General features: G+C 39.4%; 1 protein-coding gene across 2 annotated transcripts in view; it reads left to right on the top strand.

Moving 5' to 3' along the window:
* Positions 1-22,265, top strand: part of DMXL2 (Dmx like 2) — a 111,182-nt gene that overhangs the window by 68,625 nt on the left and 20,292 nt on the right. For both annotated transcript variants that reach the window (XM_075006470.1, XM_075006469.1), the window contains exons 24-32: positions 1,805-2,910; positions 4,534-4,725; positions 6,850-6,926; positions 7,775-7,905; positions 9,617-9,865; positions 15,864-16,045; positions 16,519-16,652; positions 17,723-17,808; positions 18,367-18,568. In XM_075006470.1, the coding sequence (XP_074862571.1) occupies positions 1,805-2,910; positions 4,534-4,725; positions 6,850-6,926; positions 7,775-7,905; positions 9,617-9,865; positions 15,864-16,045; positions 16,519-16,652; positions 17,723-17,808; positions 18,367-18,568 (2,359 nt within the window). The remainder of the gene's footprint in view (positions 1-1,804; positions 2,911-4,533; positions 4,726-6,849; positions 6,927-7,774; positions 7,906-9,616; positions 9,866-15,863; positions 16,046-16,518; positions 16,653-17,722; positions 17,809-18,366; positions 18,569-22,265) is intronic.

The raw sequence follows: 22,265 nt of genomic DNA, 5'->3' as shown, positions 1-22,265 counted from the left end.
TATAACCAATGAGACAGGCATCTCCTGTCCACATAAAAAAGCAGCTCACCTACCAATGTAGCTCAGTGCCCATAAACACTTATTTCAGTTTCAGTTATGTTTGCTTACGAGTGGAATATTTATGCCCCTGCATGGCATAAGTTTTGTCTAAGGCTGTCTACACTGCAGGCTTTTTCAACCATATTTATTTCAACATTCTAATGTCTAAATAGTCAGAAAATTACATACACACTGCCACAGCATTGCAAAATGGAGTGTTTTCATTTACAGCCACAGCATTGCAAAAAGAGCCTTCACATGAGCCCATAATAATTGTGCTTTGTTCATGCACATCCCTTTTCAACCTTGAAACCTTGGAAGAAAACAGGTGTTAGTTTGCACAAAGCCTTTTAGCATGCAGAGCTCACTCTTTAGGCAGCAGTACAAAAATAACCAAACTCATGGGGCAGGAGAGAGAGAGAGAGCATGAGCATTCATAAAAATAAAGGTTGAACTTCTCTAGTTCAGCACACTTGTCCAGCAACATCTGTAATCCAGCATGATTTTAATTAGCTAGATGACTACTTATCATGGGTGTGGCCAAGTTTTCTGTGGTCTCAAAGTTTGTTTACAGCCACCAGTCCTGGCTCTCACTGTTCTGTGCTGTTATTTAGCTGTAATTTATCCCTAAATGCCTTCTAAGAGCCCAGTAAGCAGTGAAAGTGTTGGTAATGCTGCTAAACAATATTGAGCTCCTGTGCTTTGGCAAATTCTCTTGTTCAGCACCAGTCAGGTCCCGAGGGTGCCAGACCAGAGAAGTTCCACCTCCTGTGGTCTTCAGGACCATATCCTTCAGCCAAGGATTATGTTTGAAAGAAGCAAAATTGAGTTAATGCTTTCAGAAATCAATATTAAAAGTCTCTTGAAATCCCAAGTCATTACCAAAACTCACAAGTAGATTTACGAACCATATTAAAGTCAGACATTGTGAGCTTTATTTTGTGACATATGGTCTTTCTGGAGGTGAAAGGAATATGTAGGGAGTGCTTTTTAGTAGTTGAATTAGGAGACCTAATGAGTAATTGGTTGTTATTACATCGTATCTGTGTTTAGGAACACGTATTTGTAATAAAAGAGCTTGTTGTTTAAAAAATATAAAAATAACTAATGTATACAACTCATATTATACTTTTCTCCATTATTAACCAGAGGGCTCATTTTTAAGATCTGCTGGCCAATCTTTCTAAGACCAGAGGGGATAGGAACAAAGGTACCACTTTACACCCACCTCCCTTACCCCGTAGAATGTTCAACTTGAATTTCAGGTTAGAGCAGCCTCAAAAGTTGTCTAATTTGTGCACAGATGTAGTAACCTTCAGGATGCCATTCCCGTAACCAGAAATTACCAGAGTTTAGCAGTGCTACAGCAAGGTCTCCTAGTCTAGCCATTACATGAAAAAGTTGCTGGGCCAGGGCAATTGCTGGGTGACAGTGAGCTATGCTGATTTTATGCCAAAAGGATTGGTCCTATACTGTGGCAATTCCAAACTGTCTGGCCAAACCGGCTTTTCTCTTTATTTGAGCTGTGCGAATGCCATAACAGAGAAGGAACAGGGCTCGGTATCTGACAATTTCTTATTCTTTCCATAATCAGTTCATGTTTTCATTTATCTTGTGGGATACATAATTATTTTTTATATTTAGAAATACACTAGACGGTTTAGTAAGGTTTTGTAAAGTGGTAAATATAAGGCTGCAAAACAACCTTAAAATAATAATTAAAAGCTATGTTGCAGTAGAAGTAATATTTGTTTAATCCCTCCAGTTATCATCAAGTCTTGCAATCCTGTGGTATTTAGTTTTTACAACTATCTTCGGACCCACCCTTTACTCATCCGAAGATACTTCAGCTCACCAGAAGGGACTCTGGCCACTTTAGGTATAAAAACTGAGAAAAGTTTTGTTGATAAAATAAACCTTATAGAGAGAAAATTATTCTTCACCACAGCAAATGCTCATTTTAAAGTGGGATGCCCTGTTTTAGCTCTTGAAGTTCTTTCCAAAATTCCAAAAATAAGTAAAAAGTCCAACATTTCTACCAAGAAAGATCCATCCAGTTCAAGTCGGATCAGAAAAACAGCTATGGCTTCAAAGTCAAACACTGTGAGTGATGCTGCTGAAAGTAGAAATATAGACTGGTCAAAGCCATTTTCAGCATCATCTGCTGTGGAAAGTAGCACTGGATCTTCAGTACAATTTGACTGGAGTCAATCAGCAGTGAAATTTGATGAGGAGCCTCTTACTCTGGACTGGGATGAAGACAAAAATGGCTCAGAGGAAGAGGAAGATGTTGGTTTAACTATGAAAGGTTCAAAATTGGATTCTGAAAATGGAAAACTAGATGAGAAGAGCACACACACTAGTGTGGTAGACACATCTCCAGGGGAAGACTCTGATTCAGGTGACACTGAGGTTGATGTAATTGCTGAACAACTAAAATTCAGAGCCTGTTTGAAGATCCTAATGACAGAACTTAGGACTTTGGCTACAGGTTATGAAGTAGATGGGGGGAAGCTTAGATTCCAGCTGTACAATTGGCTTGAAAAAGAAATTGCTGCTATGCATGAAATATGTAACCATGAAGCAGGTGGCAAAGATTATTGCAAAACATATACTACAGTAGATGGTGACCTACTTGATCATGAAGAAATTGTAGACAAGCCAGATGTAGGTTCATATGAACGTCACCAGATAGAAAGACGAAGATTGCAGGCAAAACGAGAGCATGCTGAAAGACGAAAGTGGTGGCTGCAAAAAAATCAAGCTCTGCTGAGAGTTTTCCTCAGTTACTGTAGCCTTCATGGAGCACAAGGTGGTGGCTTGGCATCTGTAAGAATGGAGCTCAAGTTTTTGCTTCAAGAATCACAACAGGTAAGAAACTCTTAAGTGACTTAAATAGTTTAGGAGTTTGTGATCATGCAGCCGCAGCACATCAGACTATGATTTTTGTCAAATTGCTTAACTTTAGCGGGGTTGGGCCAAGGAAGTACTTCGCTGTTTCTCAGCTCTTGCAGTCAGGTTGAACTGCCAGCTGCAGTATGCAAATAGGTGGTCTCGAAAATGCAAATGGCCATCCATTTGCATATTCACTTGCCGGCAGAGTAAATGTGGTTCTGCTGACAAACCCCACCTCTCCCTTTGTCGGTAGCTCCTTATGCCTGATTTTTTCAAGCTGTTTCGAAATAGGCACTATTCCTCATAGAATGAGGTTTACCAATTGCAAAATAAGACAGCTGCCATTTCAAAATTATTTTGAAATAACGTGCTTTTTGTAGAGGCTAGGATACTTATTTTGAAATAACTTGGCTGTGTAGACCTCCTGTAAGTGTTAAGACTCAGTGTTCTAGCCACATTCCAGTTTGGGTGATTATATTTTGTCTGTCTCTACATAGGTTGGATCTCCCTGATCCAGCACCTCAGGACCTGACCAGTCCCAAACCAGGCAATTTGCCAAACGAGGGGAGGTCAGTGTCGTCCTCTCTGCTGCGACAAGCTGCAGTGCACCGCTCCAGCAGCAGCAGAGCAGCCACGATTGACTGCAGCAATAGGGGGGTAGGCATGGGGGGAAGAGGTAGGGTGGCTGCAGAGCACTACACACTATGCTCCCAGCCCACCACCACCGACTGCTTGGCTCTGTTTGACCGCTGGAGTTCTGCCACCGCCCTGCCTCTTCACCCAAGTGTCCCCACCGCTTCCCCTCCCTCCCTGAGTTTGAATACCACAAATGAGCTATTTGTGGTGCTGCAGAAGCTCTGAGAGGGTGGGGCAAGAATTGCTCAGTGCAGGGTCCCCAGCATTTCCCCACAAGTACTCCAGCCTTGGAGCACCAACAGACGTGGACAATGGATAGTGCCAGATAAGGGAAGTGTGGCTGTAGAAAAAGACAAACTGTATAGTGTCCCCAAGCACTGACTGGCATTTTCCATATTTATTTCATGCGAAAGAAAGCATCTTGTAGCTAGAACTTAGGCTGCAAGATAGATTTATTTCCTGTTCTGCAACAGAGTTCCTGTGTGATGCTGGACAAGTCATTTAACATGTTTTAGCCGTATTTAAAACAGAAATAATACGAGGATTTTTGAGTGTTGTGAAGTTTGTAAAGTACCTGGAGTTCCTCACATAGCAGGTTCTAGTTGCTTTTAAACTCAGACCAGAGTAGTATCAGAGCTCGGATACTGTTATTAGTGTATTTTTAATTTTTGTAGTGTTTTGTATTAAATCATCCTAACACTTATTACTTCAGGCTGGTGGCGTATCTTCCTGCTAGGAATCAAAACATGTTGCTGAAAAGTGGAATGTGTGTTAGCCCTTGATCCTGGACCATTAAAGTCAATGAGAGCTTTGCTGTTGATCTTGATGACAATAAAATTACATCCATTTATAGATAAAGATAAAGGACTGTTACTCTGTTTAATGGTTACGTCTGTAAATGCGTGTTCTATTTCTGTTCTGAGCTATGTGACCATCTTACCTACTGTATTTTCTTTTAAATAGGAAACTACAGTAAAGCAACTTCAGTCTCCCCTTCCGTTACCCACAACATTACCACTGCTTTCTGCAAGTATTGCATCAACAAAAACTGTAATAGCCAACCCTGTCCTGTACCTAAATAACCACATCCATGACATTCTTTACACCATCGTGCAGATGAAATTTCCACCTCATCCTAATACTGAAGATGTAAAGGTAAGGCAAAAAAAAAAGTTCTCTCTGAATGTGAAAATGAGGTGCCATGGCTATTTGTATGTTTGCAATATTGTACAATAGGCACTTGTGATCACATGATACAAGTTTCTTATGGGCATGTTACAAGTGATGACTGAGTTAAGCAACACAGTCAGTCTCAAGAAAAATCAAACTCAGTTTTTCAAAGTTTGAGGCGATATATCTGTAATCCCATAATCTGGGTAAATGTTGGTATTTTGGCACTTGCAATGGTGAAAAGATGAGAATGAAACATCCAAGAGCCTTTTAACTCAGACCATAACTGATCAAAAAGCTAAACCCACATCCGGGCTTTTGGTACATCACTGAATCCCAGAGTTGATCCATAAAATATATAGTTGCAGAATTGACCACAAGCAATGCCTGGAGTGAAATTAAATGGCAATTATGTGCCGTAGAAGGTCCTAAAATGTATTTTGACTTGAAAGGACATCCTCTTAACTCAAGTATAAAACCCAGCACTGCTAAAATTGCCATAAATTATCGATTTAGTTTACACATACTAAAAATCTGACCCTATATTTTGAACCGACAAAAGACCTGATTAGACAAAACTTTATTTACTGGCATGTTAACAGGAATTACTTTCAGATTATTATACTGCAAATTTTAATTCAATATTGACATTTAAAGGGAGAGAAAACACACTGAAAAGAGAATGGGTTGTTAAATTGTTGAAAAACAATTTTTAAAGGAATCTTGAGATTTCAATCTCCATCTGATCATCTCTGATTCTCTCCATTGTCTTCCTTTCTTTCCATTTAGCTCCCTTCATTTCTGCACTACTGTTCAGCAAGTCTCTCCCCCTTTAACTGATATTTTGCATTTAGTTTGAAAATTGAATTGTGAAAGAGTTGTCATTTTTAACCCAGCTATGTAAATACAGTGGTTATTTTGAGAGCAAGGACATTGCTGACCAAGGGAGAGAATGCATGGGGAGATGGACCTAAGTTAAAGGTTTTATTTTAAATAAAATAAAGCCTCCAGAACTTTAGCAGTACTATTTTCTTTGCATATTGGACTCCATTTTTTAATTGTGTTACGTAAATCTTTGTTTTGCCTCAACTGTAGACATTGAGAAGCTGAAGTATTGCCTTTGCTGGCAGACTGTTTCAAAATTATGTGAGAGAACTGTTAGAGAAGTGTGATTAAAGTTGTGAAAGTAGAGATATGGATATGTGCAGTGCAGTTATTGCAGAATCACAAAATAACTATACAGTGGTTATTCAGTTCTTCATACTCACAGCTAACATCCGTTACCAGCCAGAGTATAGGGATTTATTTTACAAAAATTGGGAAATAACAGTATTATTGACTTATGTAGATCATGTCCTAGAATCAGTCAGAATGGGCAGGATATGGCATCACAGAAAATTGTAGTTATTCACTCTGCACTCACTGATACTCATAATTCTGTTTCAGTGTAATCTAAATTATTTTGATGTATTATATAATTAGGGCATCAGTCAGACATTTTGGGGAAAGGGGCTTTGATTTCTATTACATTTAATACTCCAACCTGTGTGAAACTAAATTTTAATTTAGTGCTAACAATTTGGATGTCATTTCAAACGAGTATATTACATGAATAAAATAAATCAGTGAAATCCTTTCTTCATGTCACGTGGCTGAACCTCTCTAATCCAGAATTCATCCAGCAACATCGGTAATCTGACATGATTTTAGTTAGACAGATGATCATTTATCATGCATGTGGCCAAGTTTCCCGTGGTCCCATAAAGTTATTTTTCAGCTACCAGTCCTGGCTCTCAGTATTCTGCACTTTTATTTAGCTGTAATTTACCTCTAAATGTCTTGTAAGAGCCCAGTAAGCAATGAAAGTGTTGGTAACGTGCTAGACAATATTGACCACCCATGGTCTCGTGTATTCTGTCATCCAGTACCAGACAGGTCCCAAGGATGCCGACAAAAGAAGTTCAACATTTGGTTCACTCAGTATTTGTGCTTAACATTCAGATTGTCTCACTAGTCAGTCCCATAATTTGAATTTCAAAGCTTAAGGGAAAACAGCAGTTTCCTACAAATTCTTATAAAATTTAAGATTGGATTATTATTTTATTTTAGGTGCATACACTTCATTCATTAGCTGCTTCACTTTCTTCATCTATTTACCAAGCTTTATGTGACAGCCACAGCTACAGGTAAAAAATTAGCTCTTCTTATTAAGTTTAAAATGTGGTTTTTGTTTTCATTTGTGTAAACTTACAAAATGTGAATTAAGCGTGTAAATACTTGAGTGTACAGACTCAAGCCTCAGTTTGATGCACAAAACTCTGTGCACTTGGATGTGATACCAATGGATGCATTCTGAAGCAAGTGTGGTGTGAATGAAGCAATAGTTATTGTTAACATTCTTGTAACATTCTGAAGACAAATTACATGGGTACTTTCCACTTCCCCCAGACAATTTGAGATGAATGAAACTGAATACCAAAAATTGTGTAGCAGATTTGCTGGCGCAGAGTGAAGCATAATAATCTCTAGCCACTCAGTCTGTGATGGAGGCTCAGTGAAGCTCTATTAGAGTGACAACACTTAAAAAACAATTTTCTGTAGCGGACACATTGAAGTACAGGAACACTTTCTTCTTGTACCTGACAGAAGAGCACGTTTCAGATAGTTACATGGCCATCTCTGAAAAGAATACAGAATGAACACATCTGCAGATGTGAGGGCATTTTCTAATTTTCACAACACATTTTCTGATTACTAAAACCTTTGAAAATGAACCTTTTTCTCATGCCCAAAGACGGACAGAGAGACTGGAATGTAAAACATTGCAAGCAGACTTTTGAAGATTTTTACCACTAAAACTAACTGTTTTTACCTATACAAATATAATGAATGGACTTGGTCTTTTAAAACTGGTCCTATGTGCTATATCTGATTTCTGAAAAATTAAAATGAAAATAACTTGCCATACGTATACTTCATTACAAGAATATTCTAAAACCCTTTCTCATTAGAAAAAAAATTGATTTATGTTTAGCAGTCAAACAGAAGCAAATCAGTTTACAGGAATGGTTTATCAAGGACTGCTTTTGAGTGATCGACGCAGATTGAGGACAGAAAGCATTGAAGAACATGCAACACCAAATTCAACTCCTGCTCAATGGCCTGGTGAGGAAAATTAAGTTGTTTTTTCACAACAGCACTCCCACTACATTTTTTCAGATGTTTCCACTCTGTTCTGTGTTTCACTTAATTTCGTGGGTTTGTTTATTTATTTTTTTCATTGTTATGACTTGCAGCATGCACTGACATCTACAAATGCACTGGGCTTAGTGTTTCAGCCAAGAAGAATCCTGATTGCATACCTAAGTTAGCTGAAAATGTAGAAATTACCAGATCTGCTTCCCTTAGTGAAGCATCTATTTTGCATTCCTGTTTCTTTTTAACTCTTGGGTGAATTCCATCATCATTTAACTTTGGCTCATCTGTTGGAACAGAATGATGCTCACTGTGCCCCAGAGAGGCAATGAGAGAGAGAGATCAGGATCCAGAATGTAAACTTGGTTAGCTGGTGATTTCTTTTCTGGGAGTGACCATGCCCTTTAACCGTCCCATCCAAGAGAAGTTCTTCATATATTTTGGCCATGGCCTCCTTACATTCTATGTATGTATGTATTCTGTAAAGTAGCACAAGGCATTATAATTAATCTAGTAAGAACTTAGGCTATGTCTAGACTACAGTGATCTGTCAACAAAAGTTGCTGTTGGAAGAGATCTTCCAGCAAAAACTTCTGTCAGCGGATCATGTCCACACACAAAAGTGGATTAAAAGAGCAATCCACTATCGACAGAGAGTGGCCAGACTGCCCAGCCACTCTATCAACAGAGCAGCCAACTGGAAAGCTCAGCAAACAGGGCTGCCTGGTGAACTGGAAGTCCTGTCTGTTGACAGAGGGCCCGCCCATTGCGGAGCAGCTACATGATTTTTTTGTCAACAGAAACTGTCGACAAAGGCATTATTCCTCATCCTGGAGAGGCAGAACACTGTTGGCAGAAGTTCTGAGTTTCAAAACTATGTAAAGACTGTGGCTATGTCTACACTAGAGCGTATTGTTGTAGCCACAGTGTTTACATACAGTTTTGGAAATGCTCATATGGTACAAGACTAAAGAGGATTCAGCCTACTCCTAGAACCTCATGGATGGATGTCAACTGCCTGGAGTTTTTTTAGGAAAAGAGGCAGAGTTGCAAAAAGCCTCAGGTGGCGCTATAGCGCCACAGAGTTTAAGATGAGAAGGAATCACCAGATCCGTCTAGTCTGACCTCCTGTATATCAGAGGCCACCATACCATCCAGAATTGACTCGTTAAACTCAGCTAATGAAATTAGTCCAAAGTATTACAACCACTGGAGACTAGACTGTTGTCTGCCACAAGCAGGGAGGAGGCACCAGCATGTCACTGTCCAAGGTCATGGCAATAGCAGACGTATGCTTAAGTAAGGCAAATAATCCTGGAAAGTCCCCCACAGACAGAGAAAGATGACCCCTGCAGGGTCACTGCCAAGCTGACTCGGGGGAAGATTTTTTTCTGAACCCACGTATGGAAATCAATCAAACCCTAGACATCTGAGCAAGAGCCATCCAGCCACACACCTGAGACGGAGAATTCTCCCAGGAGAGAGGTATGGCTGAGAAAGGAAAATCATCTGGAAACAAATTATGATCTACTCATAAATCAGAGCAATAAGCTAATTTCAAACTCCTTAATGACCACTGAGGATTCTTTTTTTAGGATGGGCTCAGTACAACAAAAATACTATTTTTTTCAGTACTACTGCAAACTTCTCAAGTTACATCTTTTCATTTTTATTCTTGCAGGTGTGAGCTCACTTATAAACCTCTTAAATTCAGCTCAGGATGAAGACCAACCAAAGTTAAATATTTTACTTTGTGAAGCTGTTATAGCTGTTTACCTAAGTCTCCTGATACACGCTCTTGCTACCAATTCTTGCAATGAATTGTTTCGGTTAGCAGCCCATCCCCTGAACAGTCGAATGTGGGCTGCTGTCTTTGGTGGAGGAGTGAAACTTGTCGTGAAACCTAGAAGACAATCTGAAAATATTCCAGGTACTTTACTTGTGTTAAATTTCTGACCAATAATGTGCATTTATATAAGTTTGGGAAAGGAAGAGAGTTTAATTTCTCTCTCTTTAGGTTTCAGGTTCATTGTTTTAAAATGATGTTTGATAGTATGAGTCTAATATCATCAGTTCTTAACCGCCTTTGGGACAAAGGTATTTTTAGGACTTGCATAATTGTACTGAGGGAGTTAATGAGAATCTTAGAATTCTTGATCAATATAGCTTGGCAGGAATATCTCTTTTAACCAACACTGTTTAATTTAGAAGTGAATGGGGAGAGAGAAAGGGGGTTAGCTCTCAAGAGATCAGCGTGGTCTTCATGTATTTTACATAACATATTGTGGGTCTTGAAATGTGATACAAATATTACAGTTAGTGACAATGAAAAAGCAGTTGAACCATTAGCATAGTCAGTCTCAGTCTTTATCTGTCTGACATACAGTAAACTCTCAATTCTGTGGACCATGGTTTTGCAGATTTTTGGGAACAATAGAATCCCCCACCCCTGTTGTTCCTGAAGTCCACTGGGATCTGTAAAATCACGCCCCCCCCAAAAAAAAAATTGAGGCTTACTACTGCCATGACGTGGAGGATCTGCCACATCCTCTGCCAGAATCACTATGTACTCCTCCCACCAAGGACAGGCACATACATGGGCAGACTGGCACTTACATTCACGCCCCGCCCTTGGTGGGAGGAGCACATGGCAGCTCTGTTGGTGGCACCTCCAGGCCGTGCAGTGCTCTTCCAGCCATGTTGGTGGGATCCAGCAGCTCTAGTGAACTGTAGGCATGTTTTTCTTTTCTTTTTCTTTTTTTGGGGCGACTGGGGTGAATGGGCAGTAAACCTTCGCATTTAATGGACTTTTGGGAATAGCGGATACCCCTTCCCGTCATTAGTGTGTTACACTGGAGGTTTACTGTATTTCTTATCCTTCTGTTTGCGTGAAAAATTATAAGTTTGAAGAGGCGCATAGGGCTTTTGCTGTCCCAGAACTTAAAATCAGTTAGAAGAGTTAAAATTATCTGTAGATTTACCGGACTCCTAATACAGCCTTCTATGGATTACTACCTTTTGCAGTGGAAGAATAATTTTTGGCTAATGGCTTTCAGCCAGTTACCACTACTATGCCAGTGCATACTAAACACTCACCAGTATCTGCAGCTCTGTTTTCCCACCATTCCTGATCATCAGGAGTGTGTCCTAACATGTTCAGTTTTTTAGGTATTACATAGGAAGGCTATGTGTCTGCTTGGCTTAAGTGTGAACACATGATCATTGATAAAACCAGAATTATGAGGCAGTCATCCAGTTTTCCTGCATATAGAGCTAAGCCAAGTAAACAAATATTTATGATCATGAATGCAGCAGTTCTCAGCTATGGAATATAATTTGATTCTACGTAGCACTTTTGCTTTTTGGTATCCTTGGATAGATTGAGAGATACCAGTTTTGTGACAGATGGCAGATGCAATCTTTCAGCATGAATTCCAATGACACGCATGTCCTAGTGCAGCAGATCTTCTAGCAATGCAGCCTTTCAGAATCAGACACCTGGTTTTTGAAAAATAAGACAATTCAGAATTCATAGTTCATAAAGGTTCTTGTTACTCTCAGATCTGTAACAAGGATAGTTTTAATGTTGGAGCATTGAATGGTTGTTATTAATTTCTGTGTTGTGGAAATACCACAAAAAACTGGCTGGATAACCATACTCAGACTAGTTATTACTGGTTCTCGATCCTGCTGGAAAGGTATAACAAGTGGGGTTCCGCAGGGGGTCTGTTTTGGGACCGGTTCTGTTCAACATCTTCATCAACGATTTAGATATTGGCATAGAAAGTACAATTATTAAGTTTGCAGATGATACCAAGCTAAGAGAGGTTGCAACTGCTTTGGAGGATAGGGTCAAAATTCAAAATGATCTGGACAAATTGAAGAAGTGGTCTGAGGTAAACAGGATGAAGTTTAATAAAGACAAATGCAAAGTGCTCCACTTAGGAAGGAACAATCAGTTTCACACAAAATGGGAGGCAACTGTCTAGGAAGGCGTATGGCAAAAAGGAATCTAGGGGTTATAGTGGACCTCAAGCTAAATATGAGTCAACAGTGTGATGCTGTTGCAAAAAAAGCAAACATGATTCTGGGATGCATTAACAGGTGTGTTGTGAGCAAGACAAGAGAAGTCATTCTTCCACTCTACCCTGCGCTGGTTAGGCCTTGGTTGGAGTATTGTGTCCAGTTCTGGGCACCGCATTTCAAGACAGACATGGGGAAATTGGAAAGCTCCAAAAATAGCAACAAGAATGATCAAAGGTCTAGAGAACATGACCTATAGAGAAAGGCTGAAATAATTTGGCTTGTTTAGTTTGGAAAAAAAGAAGATTAAGGGGAGACATGACAGCAGTTTTCAGGTGTCTAAAAGGGTGTCATAAGAAGGAGGGAGAAAACTTGTTCTACTTGGCCTCTGAGGATAGAACAAGAAGCAATGGGCTTAAACCGGAGCAAGGGCGGTTTAGGTTGGACATTAGGAAAAAGTTCCTAACTGTCAGGGTGGTCAAACACTGGAATAAATTGCCTAGGGAGGCTGTGGAATCTCCATCTCTGGAGATATTTAAGAACAGGTTAGATAGATGTCTATCGGGGTGGTCTAGACAGTACTTGGTCCTGCCATGAGGGCAGGAGGCTGGACTCAATGGCTTCTCAAGGTCCCTTCCAGTCCTAGTATTCTGTGATTCTATACCATGCAGCCATATTATGCTAAACGTGGCACACAATAAAATAAGTACCTACCCCAATGATTGTCCATGTAAGTGGACTATTTATGTCTGTTCCAAGTATGAGAGGCAATATGTGGTGCACTATGGGCTTGTCCACAGTTGCCCCCAGCTTCGAAGGGGGCACGTTAATCAGGGTGATGGGAGATTACGAATGAAGTGCTGTGGTGAATATGCAGCACTTCATGAGGCTAATTTTCCCCCAGCCACTTTGAACAGTCAAACTTTGAAGTGTCGGCATGCATGCAAAGGGAAGTGCCAGCATGAGGAGTAACGGGATTTGAAGTTTGATGCTTTGAAGTTGCCACAGGGGTGATTTAACCTAATGAAGTGCTACATATTCACTGCAGGACTTCATTAGTAATCTCCCATCACCCTGATTAACGTGCCCCCTTCGAAGTTAGGGGCGAGTGTAGACCCATCCTATGTATAGCATTCTGATGTATTTGTGGATTTGGGTGACAGTTTAGGGAAAATACCTTTAGTTTTATTTTGGCAAACTCCGCCCCTTACTCATTAAAACTCTTCTCTAGCTTTTAATTATTTCTAGTTCATATTAAGAAAATTAAAAGCCATGAAAAATGTATTTAAGTGGAGATGAATTAAGCATAAATTCATTTTGTTTGAGATATATTTTAGAACTGCTCTGATTTAATTAGGTAAACATTAAATAAATCTAGCTTTATAAAATTTTAATGGGACTACAGACACAGCAAATCAACTCGCCTTTGACGATATTGGCAAGCAGAATCTGAAAATCTACTCACTTTCTAATTTTTATTCTGTATTGAATTCAGTAGGTTTCTTTAAAAGAAGAGTCCTTTAACAATTTAAGGTTGAACCCCAGTTTTGAAGCTTCTGTAGCTGAATTTTAAAAATGTTTTAAATTACATGTTAGATTCTTGATAAATTATGGAAATCAAACATATAAGTTAAAATTTTACTTGTCAACTGATAGATATTTTAATATAGGTAAAATATGACAACAAGTACTAGAGTTGGATCTATACTCTATTGGAGCCCTAAATGCAATCACTTTTGATGACATATGTTGGCTGCCAGCTTGGATACATCAGGGCTCTGGTTATACTACAATGCTCTGACAGCAGAAGTCAATGTTGGAAGAGATTTCCTGACAAAACTTCTGTCAACATAGTGTGGCCACACACAAAAGCCAAGCTGAAGAGCACTCTGCTCTTTCAACAGAATGGCTGGACTTCCCAATCATTCTGTTGACAAAAGAGGCACCCAGAAGCACAGCAGACAGGTCTGCCTGTCATCCTGGATGCCCTGTCTGTCAAGAGAAGGCCGTGCAGAGCATCCACACAGCTTTTTTGTTGACATGTTCTGTCAACAAAAGGCACTCTTCCTCATCTGGGAGAGGCAGGAGGTTGTCGGCAGAAGTCTGGACTGTTGTCGACAAAACTAATTTTGTGTGTGGACGTTCCGCCACTTTTGCTGGCAAAACTCACTAGTGTAGCTGTAGCCCCTGATAATTGTCTTCCCAAATAGATGCACTTTTCCTTGAAAATCATTGTCTCTGTATAGCAATATTGGAACAGGCAATGAATAATCAGTCTTCTACTCTACCTAGTTCTGGGTAAAACAAAATGCTCAATCAGCAAGACAGAAAATGTAACTCTATTAACAAGTCACCACTCGTCACACCAAATAACCTCGACAAACAGGAATGCACTTGCTGCTGTCTCTGATGAAGAACATTTACCTGATGTTTGTGATCAGCTTGTATGCTGTTTACTTTGCATTTTCCAATAGAAGTGTTCCAAAATGTATAGGCATATGGCAGAAATTTTAAGAACTGGTTTCATTGTAACTGGGATTTTTTTTCCTTTGCAACTGAGTTTCATATTTACAATTAAAAATTGAGGGAGAAGTAACTCTGAAAAGTAGTTTGAGTTCTGATATTTTGGTTGAGCTTTTCTAATCAGCATATTTATTTTCTACCAGTTTTTGAAACTTGCTAATAACATTTCAACTTTTGCAGTGATTATGTATTTTTAACTTATTTTAATTGAACTAAATAATAAAACGAGTCTAGTATGTGGGATAAGGTTATAATCTTACTTATATGACTTAACTTTTGCAGAAGCTAGAAGAATATTCTAGTGTCAGTGTTGCCATCTCTGGCACTGTCAACAAGGATGACAGTTGTCATAGTGTCTTTTGTACATCCACGAGCCATTTTGCATGGAACTCATGTAGTCGGTGGGTGTGAAATTTTTTATGCAGGGGTTAAACAGGAAGTATATTTTCATATTTTGTAGTATAGACATAGAAAATAAGTGTAAGTATAGTGTGTGTGTGACCCTAATACCTACCAAGTAAATATTTTGAATTATATGGAAGTAACACAGACCTTTGTGATTGATGATATGTAATAAAAGATGTAATAGCTTTCATTTTGGCAAGCTGTTTAGCTACCGACACAGAGAACTGTTAAAAGACTTCATTCAAGATGGTTTCTGTTTTCTTTAAACCTAGTAGCTGCTGCTGCAGTTTCAGAGGACGGTAATGAAGGTTTGTAAAGATTTGCAGTGTAGATGGATGTTAGTGTGCTTTAAAAAGAGGAGCATGCTTTTCAATCTCTCCTTTATAATAAAGTAAGTGTAAATCTTCAGTTGTACCTATCCAGACCAGCTTTCATTTTTAAAGTCCACATTCAAACTGCATTTTGAAATCAGTCCTCCCCATAGATTGTCCTAAAATGTCAGGGTAGATCACTTAAATTTCCTTGATTACATATCTGAAAATTTCAGGTTAGTGAAACTATATAGATGTTGTTTTCTCTTTTAGAAATCTCTTTTTCAATATGGTTTCAAACAGAAATTGCTCTAAAACTTATTTTAAAACCTGTAGCTCCTGAAAACTTAGAACAGATATTACAATTTATTTTCCTAATGTGTGTGCTTTAAGAATGGTAACTCTGCTTGGACTTATTGTATTTGGACTGTTTTTATGATTACACTTCCTTTATTTAGAGACATATATTTAAGGAATAGTACCTGAAATGTACTTCAGCTTCAGTTTTATTATAAATCTATTGGATTTTGTTATTCAAACACTAACCAAAATTCATGGTTTTGGTAACTTCATGTCAATTCTAAAATTAATCACTTTCTAAAAATAAGTTATGGATAGTATTTGTTTCTTACTATGATTTCAGACATCTAAATTCTTTCAATTTAGCACCTCCTGTTCCCTCAGAAGAAATGGATAAGCATCGGCGTCGATTTAATATGAGGATGCTTGTACCAGGGAGACCAGTAAAAGATAGTGTTGTACCACCACCTGTGCCTGCAGAAAGGCCTTCTTACAAAGAAAAATTTATTCCTCCAGAACTCAGCATGTGGGACTATTTCATGGCAAAGGTAAGGCATTCTGTGTGAACACAGCAGCATCATAATGTCTGAATTTTAAAAATTGAAAATATATTAGATACTTTGTATAGAATACACATAGCCTTTTTTCTCCTTTTTAAAGGGCAAAATTTTCAGGAAGCGTTTTCATTAACGTGCTTCACAAAATGTAAAACAAGTGTTTGCGGGTTGCTTTCCCATAGAAAAGATGAAGTTGCATATCTGCTGTACAACTTGCAAAATATCAGTCTACCTATCAATACAGCACTCTTCTGCCAAGCAAAAACTAGTGGAAAAGAGCATTTTTAGCCTTGTTTTGCACTTATTGAAGGGAACAGCTAACTTACAATTTAGACATGTCAATAGATTTACATATCAAAATGCTCTAGTTCACTACTGAGTAATTTAAGTGATACCTAAATAGCTAGGGGAACATTAAATGTTTAAAATAGTGAAAAATAACAGGTTTTTGTCTTACATTGCAGCCATTTCTTCCTTTATCAGATAGTGGTGTTATTTATGATTCTGATGAAAGCATTCACAGTGATGAAGAGGATGATGATGGTGCTTTCCTTTCTGACACACAGATCCAGGAACACAAAGATCCCAATTCTTACAGGTTAGTGGCAACTATACCGTAGTTTTAAAAAAAAATCCATATGAATATGTTGTGCTCAGCTTTTTTTCACCAAAGCAAAAGAAGGTATCCTTGGCACTCTTTTCTGCTGAGAAATATATTTTACGGTGTCTATTTATATAGCAGCCATGGCTTTGCAGAGGTGTTTACTGAAATCAGAAACCGCCCTGAATAACCTGGATTACTGACACTGATGTGCCAAAAGGAAAGAGCTCACCTTTACTAAGTTCCAAGTGGGTTTACAGGTATAGGCGTTAGGGTTTCTTTCTCTTCTCCATTCACCTGAGCAAATTTGATTCCAAGTCACTGAGGCACAATGAACTTGGAGTCTCCTGATGCCCAATTTAGAGTTACTTTTCAGAGTAGAGACCAATTTTAAGTGTAATTTACATTTTCCCTGTTAATATTTATTTTAATGAAGGTTAGGAAGAACACATTAAAAAATGTCGCAAGTGTAGGATGGCATAAATGAATGAGTTACATCCATTATGAAAGTGGACAAAAATAAAAGGTCTTCCATCTACATTGTATCAAGTCTTTTCAAATTCAATAGACTATAAATGGCACTATTGCATTGTGCAATATAAGACACCGTGGAGACATTTTTTTGATTTATACCATGCCAGTGGTTCCTTTCCATTCATTTTGATGTCATGAAAAATTTTGTAATGTGTGCTTTCATTAACATTGCCAGGAGATTAATATTTGATTCCTGACTTTATCTATGCTTCCACCTCGTATACACAAGGGCACTATGTCTTGGTGCTTTCTGCTGAGGGAAGAGGATGATGTTCTGGGATTTGGAAAAAAGAGGGCAGGGGAATATTCTGGGCTTGAAGGAGAGAGATTTACCATGTTTAAAATAAGATCTTACCCTGCATTGCAGTATGGGGTTTGTCTTGACCCTCAAAACACACTAAGTAGGCACTTTTCATTATTTGTTGTCAATGCTTTTTTCATATCTATGTGGTTTGATGGGAGAAGCTAAATTGTATCTTGCAGGTAATTGAATTTATGTTGTGCTTTACAAAATGGAAACTTCTTTTCTACAGCTGGGCTCTCATACATTTGGCGATAGTAAAATTGGCTCTGCACAACATTAAGAACTTTTTTCCTATTGCTGGTTTGGAATTCTTTGGTGAGTTAAATTATGACTTCTATTTTATTCAGCTCTGTATGAGATGTAATAAAGTATTGGTATTTAAATATGACGGGTTGTCTTGCAGAATTGCTAATGATGGACTTGTGAATTTTATTTTAGGATTTTTAAAGGCACCCAATTATCCTTTTCTGTAAGCTCTGTGAAAGCACACCCCCCCCTCCATATGTTTATTAAATGTAAGCAGTAGTGATTTTGTATCTGAATAAATTCTACCCTGGGCTGTTATTATCTAAAAAAGATAAAAATCATAATATCATCTCTACACTTCGCTGCAGAATTCATTTATTGCTGTTAGCAATACAGTGGTTTTATGTAAGTACAGTGAGGTCTAAGCGTTTGAGAGTGTGACGTTTGCAAATTCAGTTATTTATGAATGCCGCTTCCCCAGGGCTGCAGGGGAGCGCCGGCCGCCGCCACTTCCCCAGGGCTCCCGGGCCCTGTATTCGCGAAAATCAACATTTGCGAGGGTTCTGAACATGGAACTCTCACAAATGTTGTGACCCTACTGTATTAAATCTTTGTGCTGCTCTCTAGATCTGCCTGTAACATCACCATTGGGTATTGCTGTGGTTAAAAATTTGGAAAACTGGGAACAGATACTTCAAGAGAGAGTGGACCAGTTTGAAGGCCCACCGCCAAACTACATTAATACCTATCCCAGTGACCTTGGATTTGGAGCTGGATCAGCTGTTCTCCGCAACAAAGCAATGCTTGAACCTGAAAATACACCATTCAGGTAAGAAAAGCTTTTAGAAAACAGCTATCCAGCTTTTATTGTGGCTTGACAAATGTAGCTTTGTGCAGAAATAGGTATAATTATCTAATGGATTTTTGAGTTAAAACTGTGAGGACGTGAAGCCAAATAAACCTAACCTGCAATTTGACCTTAATGTGCTCAGCATAATAGAGTGCCTATTTTTACTGATGCTTATATCTAACGCTATCTTTGAAAGGACAAATAATCAGCTTAAATGTATTAGTACCAGTTAATGAGAAGGATGGGAAAAATGAGGAGAGGTCAGCAGGGTGGAATTATTTAAATCAAGGCAATTTAAATAATTGATTTAAATCACTAGGGCTGCGTCTACACTACAAACTTACTTCAAAGGTAAAGTAAGCTGCTACTTTGAAGTAGCATGCAGAGCGTCTGCGCACACTGTCCCTTACTTTGAAGTCAACTACGAAGTAAGGGAGGCTAACTTCAAAGTTACTACTCCATTCCCAGGAACGAAGTGGTGGCTTACTTTGAGGTGTGTGTAGACATTCTGCACTCCTTAGTTCTAAGTAAGCAGTCTGCCAGGGAGCCTCCCTCCCCAGAGGACAGAGACACTCTGGCCAGTCCAGGCAGGGTTGTGAGGTCCCTGTCAGCCACCTTAAAGGAAACAGCTCCCCAGCAACCCCAGGCAGGAAGCTGAGACTGTGCCACAAGCAGGGACAGCACAAGCTAGCCCTCAGACTGCCCCTGCTCAAAGCACCAGCCTGCCTCCACATCCCTGGCCACCATGGCAGCATGCCAGGACCCCTCTGTCCTCCTGGGGGCCCCAGATGAGGAGTCCAAAGGCTCACAACACTCAGGCAAGGTCCGTGCAAGGAGAGGACCCTAGTGGACAGAGGACAAGCTGAAGGACCTCCTCGATCTGGGGGTGGAGAAGGTGGTCCTTCAGCAAACCAGCACCCAGCGGAGGAACACAGAGGCCTTTGACTGGCTGGCCAGCAGCCTTGCCTCCTGAGGCCACCCCAACCACGCTGGCAGCAGTGTCAGGGGGCCCATGGGAGGGGCAGCAGTGCCGTGGCCAAGGCTTCCAGGCTGGTTCCCATGCGGGTGACCTGTCTGCGCTGCTGGAAGAGAAGGGCAACCAGCACAGCCAGCAGGATAGGGAGGGTGGGCGCGGGCATGGTGTGTGGCTCTTCTCCCCAGTACGTGTTCTGCTGCTTTCCACAGCCTGGCAGCCTCGAGCAAGTGCAGGGTAGGAGTGTTGGGAGGGGCCCTTTCGGGATAGGCTGGCTGCGGGCCTGGAAGGGCTTGTCAGCCATGTGACCCCATGCCTGCATCATTTCAAAGTAGGGGCTAAATGTGCGTAAACACTTAACTTCAAAGTAGAGGGAAGCTTACTCTGCAGTGAGGGAGTGTGCATTTTGTGTGTAGACACTCTACTTCGAAGTTGCTTACTTCCAAGTCTAACTTCAAAGTTATTCTGTAGCACAGACAGCCTAAAAGTCATTAATTTAAAACCAGTTTTCAAAGAAGTTAAGACTCACTGTGCTCTGAGTGCATGTAATTTTGGAGTAAAGCCCCATTGAGCTCACTGGTACTTCTATTTTTTGAGAAAACAAGTATGCTCTTGGAAAAGCAGAGTTATGTTGAAGTAAAATAGGAAATAGATTTATGGCATCACCACTACAGTGTTTGACCATGATGTTCCAAAATAAGGGACATGTATTTATCATGTAACATAAAAAAAGAAAATGACACTCAGTGACAACTGGCAACTCGAGATTTCTCTTATGGAAGCTTCCTGTATTGTATACTTGAGTGATAGATTCTAAGTCTAATTAGCTAATTAAACAAGCCCTAAGGATTAGCTAAGCTAAATTTATTCTCTAGCAACATGCAATACAGCAAACAGCTTGGCGATTTACTTGTCAAATCATATTGGCCATGTCTACGCTTGGCCAGAATTTCAAAAGGGCTATGCTAATGGCCAAATTGGAGAATACCAATCAGGCATTGAAATGAATATTCAGCGCCTCATTAGCATGCTGCCAGCTGCAGCATTTCAGAAGTGCCACGTTTCAATCACGCACAGCTCATCTACACGGGGCCCTTTTTGAAAGGACCCCACAAATGTTGAAATCCCCTTATTCCTTTTGAAGTGCTGTGGCCAGCAGCATGCTAATGAGGCACTGAATATTCATTTCAGCACCTCATTACTATTCTCTGATTTGGCCATTAGCATGGCCCTTTCAAAATTTTGGCCAAGTGTAGACACGGACATTTATAACTAAAGGGAAAGAGAGGGAGCTTTGAAGAATGATGCATTGCGAAGTGAGTTATTCAAGTTACTAACCAATTGATCCACTCAGCCTTATCCATATCATTTTCTCCTAATAAGCAGTTTTCCTTTTGATGCTTCATTCTTGCAACTTAGCCGTGCAGATCTTTCTTGCCATGACAGTTTTTGTGGCAAAAAAATTGGAGAATATAGGAAGTTGTGTGCATACTGAACAATTTCTTCTCTTTTTCTTTCTCGTATACTCATGTTCATTTCTATGCTGCCTCCGCCCTTTTCAATAGATAGTTAAAATATTATCTTTTAAGACAGAGAAACAAACTCCTCTGCTGTGCTTGGCCGAGGTCCCCCACCACGTAAGCACAGAACAAACACACTCCTTTCCAGCTTGTGTCTTTCTTTGCACGTTACTGTTTAGTCTGCTGAGAAACAGAAATTGAAAACCCAGAACTTTTAAGAAATAAGAGCTAGGCTGGACAGACCAGAGCCCTTAACTAATTTTTATCAGACTGTAAAAGTGTATGTGTAGCATGTTTGTGATGAAATTTAATATTAACTTATTTTAAAAGTGAAATTTAGTATTTTACTGGTTTTTAAAATATCAAAACTGATTTAAATTTATAATCTGATTCTTTTGATTTTTTAATTCATTTTATTAATTTATGTTAATCACCATTGGGTATTGCTGGAAGTCAGAATGGAGGAGAGGTCATCTGAAATGTTGGTGTTAACTTTAAGCATATAACTAATTCCACTAAAGTGGGTACAGGAGCTCAGCTTAAGTAAAGTCAGTTAGGTGTTTGCAGGGTGAAAAAATGAATTTGAGAGTATGAGAAGTTGGCTGAACTTTACATATGGTTTATCTGCTCATACCACCCATGATTTACGTAGATGATGCTGCCATAGGTTTTTGTTCCCAGTTCTTCTGACAGTTCATTATTTTATTTTTACTCTAGTTTTCAAAAATGCATTTCAACAGTAATTTTCATTTCCAGTCTGGGAATTATTGTTGTATACATTTCCAGAGCAGAATCACAAGAGACCTTGTGCACAGTGACACTGACCATTGCCTTGCATAACTTGTAGATGCCTAGAAAATTACTGGGCTTAACAAAGCCTGAGTTCAGCACCATACATTGAATGGGGAGATAACAGTGCCTCTGAATAAGATTCATAAAAGCCAGTACATTAGCTGGCTCCTTGCTTCTGTGTGTCATTTGGAAACAATCCCTGCAATAGAGTACTGGTAGTGCATATTCTAAAATAGAAAACTCATCCAGTGACTGCCAATATAATTAATTTCTCCTGGCTTCTGCTGCCAGCATCACAGAATTCTGTCCAGTATTGGTAGTTCTTGAAAGTTTTACATTCTTTTCACTTTGACATTTTGCAAAGTTTGGGATGAGTCTTTGTCTTTTCGAT

This window comes from Carettochelys insculpta, chromosome 12 (genome assembly GCF_033958435.1).
Source record: "Carettochelys insculpta isolate YL-2023 chromosome 12, ASM3395843v1, whole genome shotgun sequence".
In the NCBI taxonomy this organism is placed as follows: domain Eukaryota; kingdom Metazoa; phylum Chordata; order Testudines; family Carettochelyidae; genus Carettochelys; species Carettochelys insculpta.
Note: the sequence above shows the minus strand (reverse complement) of the source record. Positions and strands in the feature narration are given on the sequence as shown.